At 46.0% G+C, this 13,607-nt stretch overlaps 1 protein-coding gene across 2 annotated transcripts; it reads right to left on the reverse strand.

Moving 5' to 3' along the window:
* Window positions 1–4,822: 4,822 nt before the first annotated feature.
* Window positions 4,823–13,160, reverse strand: LOC149340786 (uncharacterized). Of its 2 annotated transcripts, XM_089551345.1 has the most exons (5): window positions 11,848–13,160; window positions 9,869–9,931; window positions 9,229–9,261; window positions 7,129–7,254; window positions 4,823–4,869 (listed from the first exon to the last, which is right to left on the reverse strand). In XM_089551345.1, exons 1-5 carry the CDS (start codon window positions 11,864–11,866, stop codon window positions 4,829–4,831), a joined length of 282 nt encoding a protein of 93 aa, XP_089407471.1. In that variant the 5' UTR covers window positions 11,867–13,160; the 3' UTR covers window positions 4,823–4,828. The 2 variants fall into 2 exon arrangements, with proteins under 2 accessions (XP_089407471.1, XP_089407470.1); XM_089551344.1 differs by lacking the exon at window positions 4,823–4,869 and having other exon boundaries at window positions 6,773–7,254.
* Window positions 13,161–13,607: the final 447 nt, after the last annotated feature.

Raw genomic sequence — 13,607 nt, forward strand, 5'->3', positions numbered from 1 at the left:
CCCGTCTTAGATCTGCTTCTGGCGAAATTTTTCCGAAGCCAGGCTCCAAGCCGCTTTCCTCTTTCCTCTGATCAGATGGAGACGGCGGAGGCTCGGTCCAGGCGTTGTGACCGCGTCCAGCACCACGGAATATCGAACTGGGCTTACCGCGTTTGTTTGTTGGGGTTGCTGCGCGATTTCCCCTTCCTGCTAGCAGCTGCTGTAGAAGTCGTGTCTGTCTGGTACACGTTACTATAGTGTGCTTATCGAAGCTAGCATAAGCGGTGATAAAGACCTTAGATGTCGGTTAAGAATTTTACCGCAGTACATTTGTTTCCAAAATCACAAGATATTGAAAATGTATTATTAGAAGTCCGAGTGGAGCCAGTTTTATTCAGTTCCATCTCAGCGCTATTCGCTATGGCGACGCAGAAGAGAGAGATGAGAACGATTAATATGATTTTATATAGCTGTTGTCGTTCCACTCAAAATACATCAAACCCTATGCTCAGGAACGCTTGAGTAACACTCCTTTGGGAGTTTTCGACTACGACGTGCGACAACGGTGACAACAAAGATCTTTACACCGGAGTTGGGGTCTCATACTGCTCCCACTGTGAGAGCAACACAAGCCAATCAGGACACCGGTTCCCAATGAAGTGAAAAACCGCAACAGCATTACGGTCATTTCACTGCATGGCAGGGGAATCAGCTTGAAAACGACAATTTCGTATTCTTCGCTCTAGTTTTCATTTGTTGCAAAATATTATAAAACATAGTTATTTCTTACTGATGTGCGCGTTTTGACGTTTGTCAGGCGCAACTGTGGTTGTGTATGTGTATGCGTGTCAAGGGAACGTCCAAGCAACTACGATTTTTCAGTTGCATCAGGGCTAATTTTCGAATTAGCAGTTCCCATTTTAAATAGGAACCAACTAGTCTATAGTCATAAAGCAGCAAGCTACCGGGCTTAGCCTATCTAATATTCGGTGCCCTTCCCGCCACCTATGCTCGTGCTATTATGCCTGGTTAGTCGCAAAAAAGCAATAATGACAGCATCAACATTAAATAAAATAATACTTCCTGACGCCTTCGGACAAGCTACGAACTAACTGAAGCAATGGAATATGTTTGTTCTGCTCCTAGCATTTATTACGCAATGGTAAGGTAAATTTGATTATCACTGCTTCCCTACATACTAGTTGGGAGACGTACGGGCTGAGACGCAGGTTTTGTTAAACCAGCAGCTCCCACGGGTGCCAGCTTTAAAGGCAGGAACATCACACTGCATATTGCATTCGACCAAAATTAAATGGCATATTTTACAGAAACGTGAGTGAGCGTAAGGAGAAATCACGACGAACGGTGCCAAACTCTTCTCCACTGTTATCCGACATGGTAAATACGGCAGCGCTGCGCCGCTCGCGGCGTTTCGGTGGCTGGCGGCGCTGCCTCCTACGGAGCACCGCTCGAAGAGCGGCGCCTAGGGCAGCGAAGTGGTGGACGTGTCCCAGTCGATGGTGGGCACAGTCATCTCGGCCGCCGTCGTCTCATTCGCATTCGTGGTTGTCGCCGGGTTCTTGTCCCAATCTGTGGATACGGTAGGAAGGTAGGTATAGTGTTGTGATCACAGTCTTGTGAAACACATTTTAACGCGATGGTAAAAAGAAATTGGGGAGATGGCTCTTGATAATCGCAAAGTGAACAAAGGAGGGGAAAGCCTCAGGATGCTTGGCCTTATGACGTCATCACTTCCTGCCCACTGGATTGTGAGCGAAGTGCTCACTGTGGGAGGTGGCAATTTATGTTTGGTCATCAGAGATTGCTCGGGAAGAGCAACATGAGTGGCACAAGCCCCACTGTTGGCATCACCTACCATTGCTGGGCAATAGCACATCACTTAACCGCTGCAGCACTGCGCTGTGGATAAATAAATAAATAATGTATGTATGTACGTACGTACGTATGTATGTATGTATGTATGTATGTATGTATGTATGTATGTATGTATGTATGTATGTATGTATGTATGTATGTATGTATGTATGTATGTATGTATGTATGTATGTATGTATGTATGTATGTATGTATGTATGTATGTATGTATGTATGTATGTATGTATGTATGTATGTATGTATGTATGTATGTATGTATGTATGTATGTACTACCGCGCTCAATATGAGTTGCAACGCGCGGTCATCGACCGGGGCTCGTTTCGTGGTGTGCCTCCTCCAAACAGTCGCTCGGAATTCTGGGAGAAACTGCTGTTCCAGGAAACAACAGCACCCCCGCTCAGGAAAAAGTTTCGCCCAGAATTCTGAGCGACTGTTTGGAGGAGGCACACCACGGAACGAGCCCCGGTCGATGACCGCGCGTTGCAACTCATATTGAGCGCGATAGTATGTATGTATGTATGTATGTATGTATGTATGTATGTATGTATGTATGTATGTATGTATGTATGTATGCATGTATGTATGTATGTATGTATGTATGTATGCATGTATGTATGTATGTATGTATGTATGTATGTATGTATGTATGTATGTATGTATGTATGTATGTATGTATGTATGTATGTATGTATGTATGTATGTATGTATGTATGTATGTATGTATGTATGCATGTATGTATGCATGCATGCATGTATGTATGTATGTATGTATGTATGTATGTATGTATGTATGTATGTATGTATGTATGTATGTATGTATGCATGTATGTATGTATGTATGTATGTATGTATGCATGCATGCATGCATGCATGCATGCATGCATGCATGTATGTATGTATGTATGTATGTATGTATGTATGTATGTATGTATGTATGTATGTATGTATGTATGTATGTATGTATGTATGTAAGTATGTATGTATGTATGTATGTATGTATGTATGTGGTTGGTTGGTTGGTTGGTTTATGGGGTTTAACGTCCCAAAGCGACTGAGGCTATGAGAGACGCCGTAGTGGAGGGCTCCGGAAATTTCGACCACCTGGGGTTCTTTAACGTGCACTGACATCGCACAGTACACGGGCCTCTAGAATTTCTCCTCCAAAGAAATTCTAGCCGCCGCGGCCGGGATTGAACCCGCGTCTTTTGGGTCAGCAGCCGAGCACCATAACCGCTGAGCCACCGCGGCGGCGTATGTATGTATGTATGTGTGTGTGTGTGTGTGTATGTATGTATGTATGTGTGTGTGTGTGTGTGTGTGTAGGTGCTGGCTGCATGTCTGTTTCTGATGCTATGCTGTGGCCAATAATAACAGATTTTTATTTCGGTCTTGTTCAGGCGTTTATCAGTCGCCTCACATATACCCTCCCTTACCTCTACCTTAGCTGCCAGGAATGGGACCGCGTTGACTGCCTTATTCGACAGGCATACAAGGCGGCTCTTCATCTCCCCCACCGGACCCCCCGTATAAACTACTGGCATTAGGGGTCTACAACACTGTGACGGAGCTCTCGGAAGCTCATTTTACTTCTCAGTGCGAGCGTCTCACCCACACCTCCACGGGACGTCACATACTCGACAAGCTTGGAATACGCTTCGAAACAACCGCAGCCGACAGGGCCCAGCTTCCGCACCATACCCTTATCGTTACCCCTCTTCCTAAAAATATGCACCCAAAGAATCGTGTCGCTCGACGCAAGGGCAAGGCTAAGTCTCTGCACAAAAAGTATTTAACAGATCGAACAGCAGTCTATGTCGACGCCGCCGAATACCCCGACCGCGAAGCTTTTTCGCTCGCGGTTGTAAACTACTGTGGACGGCCGCTGGTTGCGTGCTCCATTCCCGTCAGATCGCCTGAAGAGGCCGAGGAGGCGGCCATAGCCTTGGCGATGGTCTCCACCTCTGCAGAAACCATCTTCAGCGACCCTAAATCTGCGATTAGTAATTTCGCCAAAGGCCAGGTCTCCCCTGCCACCCTCTCTCTCCTCCACTCCACCAAACTCCAACTCCGCCCGATCAAATTGATCTGGGTCTCTGCGCACTCATCCCATCCAGGGAACGGGGCGGCCCACAACTATGCCCGAGGATTCGTCGACCGGGATGCTGTCTCGCCCGTCCTGCGGACGGCGAGAGGTCGTATGATTACATTTCATGACATAACCATGCACTTCCGCTTAGGTAGACTTCTATATCCCCCCCCCCCCCCCCCCCCCACCGCACATAGTCCTCTCACCAAACCCCAAGAAGTTGCGTGGAGGCAACTGCAACCGAACACCTTCCCCAACCCCGCGATATATGCCCGCATATACCCTGAGGTCTACTCCTCTTCCTGTCAACTATGTGGGCAACATGCCACTCTATCCCGCATACTCTGGGCTTGCCGTCGGGACTACCTTCCTCGAAGTTTGCAGCTCTCGAATCCAGACCAGTGGGAGGCCGCATTGCTCAGTTCCGACTAGGACACACATATCCGGGTTGTGACAAGAGCCCTAGAAGTCGCCGAACGCCACGGGCTCATGGCCACTTGATGGGGCTATAACCCCACACCGTTAGCTAGATTTGTCGACGAAAATAAAGTTTATCCTCCTCCTCCTCGGAACTTGGGTGGCCCGCATAAGCTTTTGACCCCGGATGTACACAATTATGAAGTGATAAGGAGGTGGTTTGGCTTACTTCGACCTGGCCAGACAAGTTGCACTGCTAGCATAGCTACCGCAATTTTCCTCGTCTTCAAGGCGGCACTGTTGGCCGCAAGTAGTAGCTTCTCACAAACGCAGCCGTTTTTAGAAGCAGAGTGCTTTCGCGTTTATACAGCGAAATGCAAACACATGCTCACCGATGGACAAAATAAGGAGAGCCGCCGCTGCTATGCATATGCTGGTCAGAAAGAACATCAGGCAGAGGGAGGCCCACTCCATGCACGCACTCCGTGACCTGAGAGGAAGAGGGAGGGAGCAGACGCATGTACTACGTTGGATACGTTAGAGGGAGATATATATGTATACATAGATATATACGTTGATGCTTACTCTCTTGCTTTCTCAGGTGCTGGAAGCAGAACAGGAACGCAAACTGTATTGTTTGTAATAAAATGCAGTACATTTTGATGGCGACTTTAAGCAGTAGCCGCATGAGGCGTGTTTCTCGCGACGCGACATAGGATGATGACGGCTGTAGACGCCTCCCGCTGCCGCTGCTACGTCCAGAGGAAAGGACGACACTCGACGATCAGTGATTGTAGCCGAGTCGCCATTGCTTCAACCCCGCGTGAAAAAAAGGACACAGCGCAGTGATGCCGAACTACATTTTGTGGTGTTGAAACTAGTGATAAAATAGACGTATACATCACGACAGCCTTTACTGTTTCACTACTCCTACCAAGGCTTCTACTCAGTTGTTTCGATGCATGGCTCATGACAACGCCTCTTCTATAGTCCGCTCATGACGAAGCGAGCGTCGGCAGCAGCTTCGCTGGAATCACGCTAGAAAAACTTTGCTAGCAAAATAGCTAGATCGGTAGTTACGTAATTGCAGAGCCTTCTACCATTGGCTAGTCTCGCGAGCTGCTTCTGGGCGACGGGCGAAATTTTCTTCGAACCCTGAAAGTGAGCGACACAATGAGCGACCGTGGTTAAGCGGCTGCCAGCTCCCCGAGCGGAGACATCGCGTCGTGCGTCGCTGGGAATTACCGCCTCATGCGGTTAGCGCTTAATAGTTGACTCATTTGATCGTTGATCGGGTCGTTATGCGTAGCACCTGTTGTGGTAAGTGTACATTGTGTAACAGTGTGGTATGTTGCTGATTAACTAGTATGCTGCTGTCATCATGTTATATGCAGCGCTGGGAGACGACGGACATAGACGAGGGTACATCATCATCATCATCATCATCATTACATGCCATGCCCAAGCCCATTTCTTCCTCTTGATTTCAACTAAGATGTCATTAACCCGCGTTTGTTCCCTCACCCACTCCGCCCTCTTCCGATCTCTTAACGTTACACCTATCATTTTCCTTTCCATAGCTCGCTGCGTTGTTCTTAACTTAAGCTGAACCCTCTTTGTTAGCCTCCACGTTTCTGCCCCATAGGTGAGTACCGGTAGGATACAGCTGTTGTATACTTTTCTCTTCAGGGATATTGGTAAGCTACCATTCATGATCTGAGAGAACCTGTCATATGCGCTCCACCCCATTCTTATTCTTCTACATAACTGTGCTTAATTATTAACCTTACCTTTATAGGCAATTGATCCGCACCTTTTAAACTGTGGCCCCAAAGATTAACCAGTGGAACGCAGGTGCATGTTCGATCGAAAGAATTAGGAAACAAATCACAGCGGGCGCAGTACAAGATGGCAGGTAAACTTACCAAGCAGTAACGCTGACGCCTTGCTCGCGTCGGCTGAGTAGGAAACAAAAAGCCATGGTAGGAGCCATAGCATTAGAAAAAGAAATGAGGACGTTAGCGTAGACACATTGTGATTGGAAAGAGATTTAGAGCAATGGTCAGTTGAAGAAAGAAAGAAAGAAAAAAGGAAGAAAGGAAGGAAGAAAGAAAAGGTGAAAGAAAGAGATAAAGAAAGAAAGAGAGAGAGAGAAAGAGAGAGAGAGAAATAAATAAATAAATTAATAAAGGAATAAACTATTTATCTGGCTCTCACGAAGTGATCAAGGGAGGGGAAAGCCTCAGGGCTCTTTCCATGTTTCCACTAGAGGATTTGTCGTCTGGCCAAAGCGTTAGTCAATGAAGGGGTTTAAAGAACTCTTTACCTAATTAATGAACGAAAAACTAACGAATGAACGAATGAATGAATAATAGCTTTCGAAAAAAAGTTTTCTAACAATTCCAGGGCACACGTACCGGTGCATCCTGCAGTTAGAACCTACTACCGCTGACGAAAACCTGCTATAAAGTTAAACGTTAGCGTAAGCTTACGCGTCACGGGAGGTGCTTCCGGTGCGGCGTAATCTGGAAAACAAAAATCGGTGCAAGTGCGCTTTTTGCATTCTGTTCTGGAGTATTGTTGAGTAGAGTTGTGCGATTATTCAGAATTTTTATAATACCCAATAGATTATCTTTCTGTTTGATTAGAAAAGTGCGTCAAATAGTTCATGCTCAAAATTATTCGAAATAAATCGCATCTGTTCTCAAGTTATCAAGACGTCGACGTCGAACCACGCCGTAATTCTTACCACCATAGTACCCGTAGTACCCATAGTACTGCTGGTCTGCCGCAGAGCCTGGAACTCCGGCGTAACCTTGATCTGCGTAGCCTGGGTAGCCCGAGTAGCCTGGGTAGCCCGCGTAGCTTGGGTAGCCTGCAAATATTTTTGTAGAGTTCAGATATTTATTACCTTGTTTTTTCAGCCATGGATTAAGGACCATACATAGGATTAAGGTAACACGGAAAGCTTACCAATACTTTTTGTACAGGGTGTTCAAAAATAGGCTTTACAGATGTCATAAAATTAGGTGCTGAGAGGTATGTGAAATCCACCTTTGCACATAAGTTATGCGTCTAGTGAGACACAAATGGCGATAATAATTTCAACCTTCAGCCATATAATTAAATAAAACAATTAATATTGAAAATTAGGCCTTGGAGATGTCGTAAAATTAGGTGCTGAGAGGTAATCCGCCTCTGCATATACGTTATGCGGTCAGCGAGACACCAAGTGCGATAGTAATCGTAACCTTCAGTTATCTAATAAAGTAAAAAAAATTAATGAACATTTTAGTGAATGAATTAAGCGGTCATGTCTATATTGGAAACTAAGAGGCAATCGTATTCCCATACCATTGGGTTTGGTAGAACTCCCCTCGGCGCGAAACTCCTCCAAGCGAAACGCGGCGTTTCGTCTGCCAACGGCGTAGAGCGATCGGTGAAGCCGCAAACTGTTTCCCTTTCACTTTCCGCTATCGAAATGGAAGAAATGCTCCGAGCAACAGTCGCCCCGCACTAGGGAGAGTTTAGCGTCGATTGCCACCGCCTTGCGTGCGTAAGTACTCAAAATCTGTCGAAACTCTGGGGGCGGGTTTCTCGGAATACGGGTCTTCTACAAGAATTCCACCGAATGGAGGGGCCTAGAAATTCCACCGCCTCTATGTTTCTAGTATACACATTCACACTAGCTGCAGTGGCTAGAAAGTTAGTATACTTTAGCTAATTAGGTGCCTGATGGTTCAATTATCTCACTGCGTGCCCTCCTGGCCGCAGAGCTTAATGCAAATGCGAATTTTACGAACCACTCACTGCTTAATTTTAAGAAATCTCTGAAGCCTATTTTGAGCACCCTGTGCATTCGGTGATATGCTAAAATTACTCAATCATTAAACGCTTTTTTTTGCAGAGTTCCCCGTGTTCAAATGTGCTTCATTTGGTTTCCAGGATCACCACCAGAAAGAAGGAAAGGAACCTGCCGTTTAATGTGCAGTAGCCTGTCAGTCATTACCAAGGCCCGTCTAAGTGGATCCCAAATAAAGCTGGGACATTAATTTAGGAGGGAAATGTTTTCGACGCGGTTATTTCGGCTTGATTGTTAAAAAATTATTAACTGCTAATAAGGTTTTAGACAAATGTGCTAGTGCTTTATCCAATACAGAAAAAAAGAGCATTTCGAACTTCTTGAAACCCGATGTAACTAAAATCCGGCCGTTAAAAAAAATTTGATTCAGCCAAAGGCTGGGATTTCCAGCAGCAAAGTTAAGAAAGTAGTCATTTTGCGTTGACTATGAGCCGAGCCCCATGCAACCTAAAATGGCGCGGTGCACATTGCCGTATACCTATGCATTCATGCGCCGATACCCCAATGTACGCATCCACCCATGCATACATGTTCCATGTACCGCTGTACAATGCACCCTGACTTTTCCTCCTCCTTTTTCTGTCTCTACGGGCCGGAGACAAGTGAGCAGCTTAGTGTTTTGTAAAATTCATTTGTAGCAACCCTACAAGACTATCTTTGAAGCTACCGCTCGTCTAGAGTAGTATATGCATTTGTACAAGCTAACACGGAGTCTTGTGTTCGTTGCTGCCTAAAATTTCCAGGCAGCGGTTGTACATGCCGAAAAGCAGCGTTCCATATTTGATAACAGGCGCCATGTAACCGACTCACTGTACTCTGGATTTTGTTTTAGTTATTCGAATATTAAAGAGACAAACACGAAACATTATTATTGGAGTGACCGCCTTATTTTTTTTTCGGCATTCAAAACACTGCCGTCAGTCTAGGTTTTTCTAGTGAACGGAGATGTTCCCAGCTCGGAGGGAAAGAAAACAATGAGCTACTTACCTTCTTGATAATAGTAGGGATCGGGCTGAGCAGCTGCAACATGAAACGATAAGTATTAAGCAACGAAAATGAGATAGTTAACCCATTGTTATAGGTACGTTGGCTTATTGCAACGTTATGCACTGCGCTGTTTTCTATGTTTCGTAAATTATGAAAGAAAAAATGATAGCTGGGTAAACAGGCATTACAAGTTTGCGCAGTCCAAGATGGCGCAGGCAGTAGATTAAACTACAGGTAATCTGGAATAATGGCATGGTAGTGTTGCAAAAGCAAACGATGCATAATTAAAGGGAACTAGGCAAGAGGCAAAATACACTCCAAAGAGAAAGGACTAAAGAGGGAGTAAAGCTGTCCTCTGGCTCACTCTCTATATAGAAGGAAGTGCGCTAGAGGACAGCTTAGTCCCTTTTTCACTCCCATATAGGCATATTTATGTTCACAGTGCACCTGAACAACGAAGGGAAACACGGGGAGTAAAAGAGAAAAGCTTTATTAAAGAAATGAAAGGCTAAATTTTATAAACCGGGACCCTGTTGCAAAACGGGCTTATCATTGTCATCATCATTATCTTTTTTTTTCCATGCGTAGTCTGGCGCGGAACGGAGGAGTAGGGCGATGTGTTGTAGATGCCCGTTCTTACCATCCCATCCTGCGTACGGTGGGACGGGCTGCTGCTGCTGCTGCTGGTAATACTGGTCGTCAGCTAAAAAGAAAATGGTAATACATCAGCTCGAATATTGTTTTTCGCCATGGTTGCATGCCAGGACATACCTGACGGCAGAAAAGCAGTTTACCATGTACTCTGCGCCGACACTCCTTACCTAAGAACGCATTTTCCCAGCTGGTAAGTGCTCTGCACAGCCATACCTGAACAGATCATAAGCTGCCCACTGTACGCGAACAAAACTTGGTTTCCGCAGCCAGCAGTAGGAAAACAACAAGACAGAAAAAAGAAAAAGCCACCGCGGTGGCTCAGTTGCTTTGGAGTTCGGCTGCTGTGCACAAGGTTGCGGTATAGAATACAGAGTGCGGCGGCCGCATTTCAATGGAGGCGAAATGCAAAAACACCCGCGTTGTGTGTGACGTCAGCCCACTTTAAAGAGCTCCAGCTGGTCTAAATTAATCCGGGACCCTCCTTTATGGCCTTCACCATAGGCCACGTGTTGATTCGGAAAGTTAAACCTGCTTATACCACTCCCAGAAATAATAAACTTCTTCATCCACTTTCCAGAAGCTAGGAGCATGTGCGTATTCCGGCATTCGTCGATCGGCTACGTACAGTGTGTACGTCCACCTTATGTAGAGCGCTAGAGCAGAGCATTGCCCTCGAAACAAAGCGACGCTCCAGCTCTTGGGTTCTTGAGGCAATGTTTGCACGGCGGTAGAGCAGCATAAACCCAGCAGCCAGGCGAGAAGTTGACCTTTGCCTGAAAGCGGTCGGCTGCTGTCGAATTTCAGCTTTTACTAATTTGTTGGCGCTGCTCGAGTGCTCTACACAAAGGTGACGCACAGTGTACAGTCTCTGGACAAAAAGTCTCAGGGCCACGTGTTCCGTACACGGAGCCGATATTTCTATTATTAGCCATCAGCTGGAGACCACGCTCGTGGAGGTGTAAGTCAGAATCCTGTTCTTTGATCTCCACAAGTGTGGTCTCCAGCTGTTAGCTAATAGAGCTATCGGCTTTGTTTACGAACCGCGTAGTCCAATAACTTTTGTCCCCGATTGTAAGTAGGGCCATTTTTTTTACCCACACTGGCTACACTAGTGTAGCAAGTGTATCATGAAATCATGATACACTGGCTACACTAGTGTAGTCAGTGTAGGCAAAAAATGGCCCTACTAACTCCGGAAACTCCTCCCACCGGCAAAGAAGTACCAGACGTGAATAACTCTACGCGTTCAATTCGTGCCGGAAGGACACAAATCAACGATTTTAGTTAGGAAAAGTGAAATGGATAAAGAAGGAAGCGACATGCTTTTCGTACTGTTCTTTCAGCGTGGATATCGTAAAAAAAAAAAATGACTTTTATGCTTAAGCTCAGTCCAGAAAGGGAACCCCCCCCCCGCCCCCCCCCCCCCCCCTCCCACCCGTAAGTGCGCCCAGCATGCACGACGTATTCCTTGAACATTATTCGTTGAGAGAAATGGAATCCAATGTGGCTCTCAAAGGGAAAATTTCTCGCTCGAATGGGACAGTTCCCTGCCGCTTCCAAGTCAGCTTTCTAATCCGCCCTTCCGGTACAGGCGCCCAATGCTGCCGAAATTCTGCATTCCTACGAAAGCACATGTAATGAATGCCAAGTACAAACACATACGTCACAAGCTTAATTAAGATATAAGAAGTTTATTTAGACAGGTACAAATGTCTGGGAGAATGGCGAAAAGGCAGTGAGATGCCTGACAAAGCGCCATCCCCCCCTTCCCCCCAACACCCAGAAATTGACACTTGTTCAGACAATGCAATCCAAACCTGCCAATGGACAATGGATCCAAACCTGTGACGGGCTTATTTCTGCAATCAAGAGAGCGATGCTAGCAACCACACTCCGTAAATTAGGCGCTGGGTGAGCAGACTGCGTCGCTGAGCAAGGTGAGGCGTGTATGGGGCCGTTACTCACCGGTACTGGTCGAAGCCATGTGGTACGTCGAAGGTCAGAACGACGCTCCCCAACAGAGGCTACGGCAGGCTGAGTGCTTCCGTTGCTGACGGCCGATGCTCGAGCGCAGGGCGCGATAGCAATGCGGCTGCGCGTGCACGTCCAACGCAGGGTGTTCAGGCGAAGCGACAAATGAGCGAATGGTCGAATTAAGAGAAAAAGAAGAAAAGTAAGGCTGGGACGTCCAAGCCAAGGCGTAACGAAGAGTTCAAGGTTTTCTTATCAGCCCAGCCATTTCTTTGAACCTAATACCTATTTCGTGACATTTATACTAATATCTTGAAAATCGTGTAGCTACGGTACTGCTATTACTACCTCTTCTCAGACTGGGGTGAATGCGGGTTTCGATGTGTCTCGGAATGTATTGCAACAGTATCTCAATGTGGTTGTGCACTTACGTACGTACCTCCCTATGAATGTGGGAATGGAGAGTTGACGTGGCGGTTGCTAGTGTATGGTGCGCGCCACACCAAGAAGAAAGATCTCAATACAGTGTGCGATGCGTGCGGCTGTACTGAATCACCTAATAACGCACTTTTTTTGCCTACCCACATCGCAAAGCGCGACTAAGTTCAACGCCTTCGTCGCATCGGGGACACACTGCAGTGGTGCGTTTGAGTTGGATGTGCGGTCTGCAAGATCTATGGCTCACAGAACTTACTTATTCTCACGCGATTTGGCTGTCCTGTCCGGCGCAGGCTTGAGTAGGTTTGAGTTGTTGTTGTTATTGCCTCAAAAATGACGGCACGCACCCAATGTGGGGGATTGGCCAGTGTTTGGTGCAGATCCAAACAGGAAAAAAACTCGTCCAGTTGAAACTTGAGTGTTTTTTTTTTTCACGCGTTAATCCACTGTCGCCAATGACATTTTGATGAAATTTTTATTTTACTGTTCTTTTTCTTTGTTATAATTCACGCTACACACGAGACATGTTCCCTAAGCGGAAGCTTTCTCTGTCATTCTATATATACATCTTATTTCTACTAGACTAGCACGTTGAGTCTCACAGGCTCTCGTTCTACCTCTTCCTTCCGGACTGTCCTCGAAAGAGACAAAGAAGAAGACATATAGGGTTGACGCTGTGGCGTCACGGTTACTCCGCAGCAGTTGTAGGATCCTGCCCGACTGGTCATAATGGCTGAAAGTAAGGCATAAACGTATTTGTTTATGTATTATTCTTGGACATGCTACTATGTGTAATTCACCTTTTTATACTGCGTGCAATTACTGCTCCACCACATTATAGTGGGGCTGCACTGCTTACCGTCAGGACCTGTAGCTATCGATTTAAATGAGTACACCTTCATTTTGGAAGCGCATTAAAGCAGCATTGACTTTGCCTCACTGCGTTTCAAAACCAACCTCAATGCAACGCGAGGGAACCTACTTCGCGGGGCGGAATTCGCTGTTATTGAGAATTTGATTGCATTTTTTCTACTTTCGTTGTTCAAGGTTACCCAGGGCTCGGCACAGCATGGATAGGTAAGAAAACTTCGATGTCTTAACGTTTTTATTGGCTGCTTGGCTTCATTTTTGAGGAATTAAACTACGCAGGAAAATAGCGTAACTGAAACAGTTCTGAAGGCCACTGCAAATCTATTGCAATATTTGTCAGATATTTTGTTCAGCTAGGTTTAGAGATTTCTAAATTCATAAAACACCAGAATCTATTTAGTTGACCTTCATCACGACTGTGATAGTTTTACTCGAGCGTGCAGTAA

Source organism: Amblyomma mixtum, chromosome 6, assembly GCF_055824585.1.
Source record: "Amblyomma mixtum isolate Tamu chromosome 6, ASM5582458v1, whole genome shotgun sequence".
Taxonomy (NCBI): domain Eukaryota; kingdom Metazoa; phylum Arthropoda; class Arachnida; order Ixodida; family Ixodidae; genus Amblyomma; species Amblyomma mixtum.

Coding starts and splice junctions, on each gene's coding strand:
- LOC149340786 (XM_089551344.1), bottom strand. Junction 9,262..9,868: donor ACCGTACGCAGGATGGGATG/GTAAGAACGGGC, acceptor TTCATGTTGCAG/CTGCTCAGCCCGATCCCTAC. Junction 7,255..9,228: donor TCCCTACTATTATCAAGAAG/GTAAGTAGCTCA, acceptor AAATATTTGCAG/GCTACCCAAGCTACGCGGGC.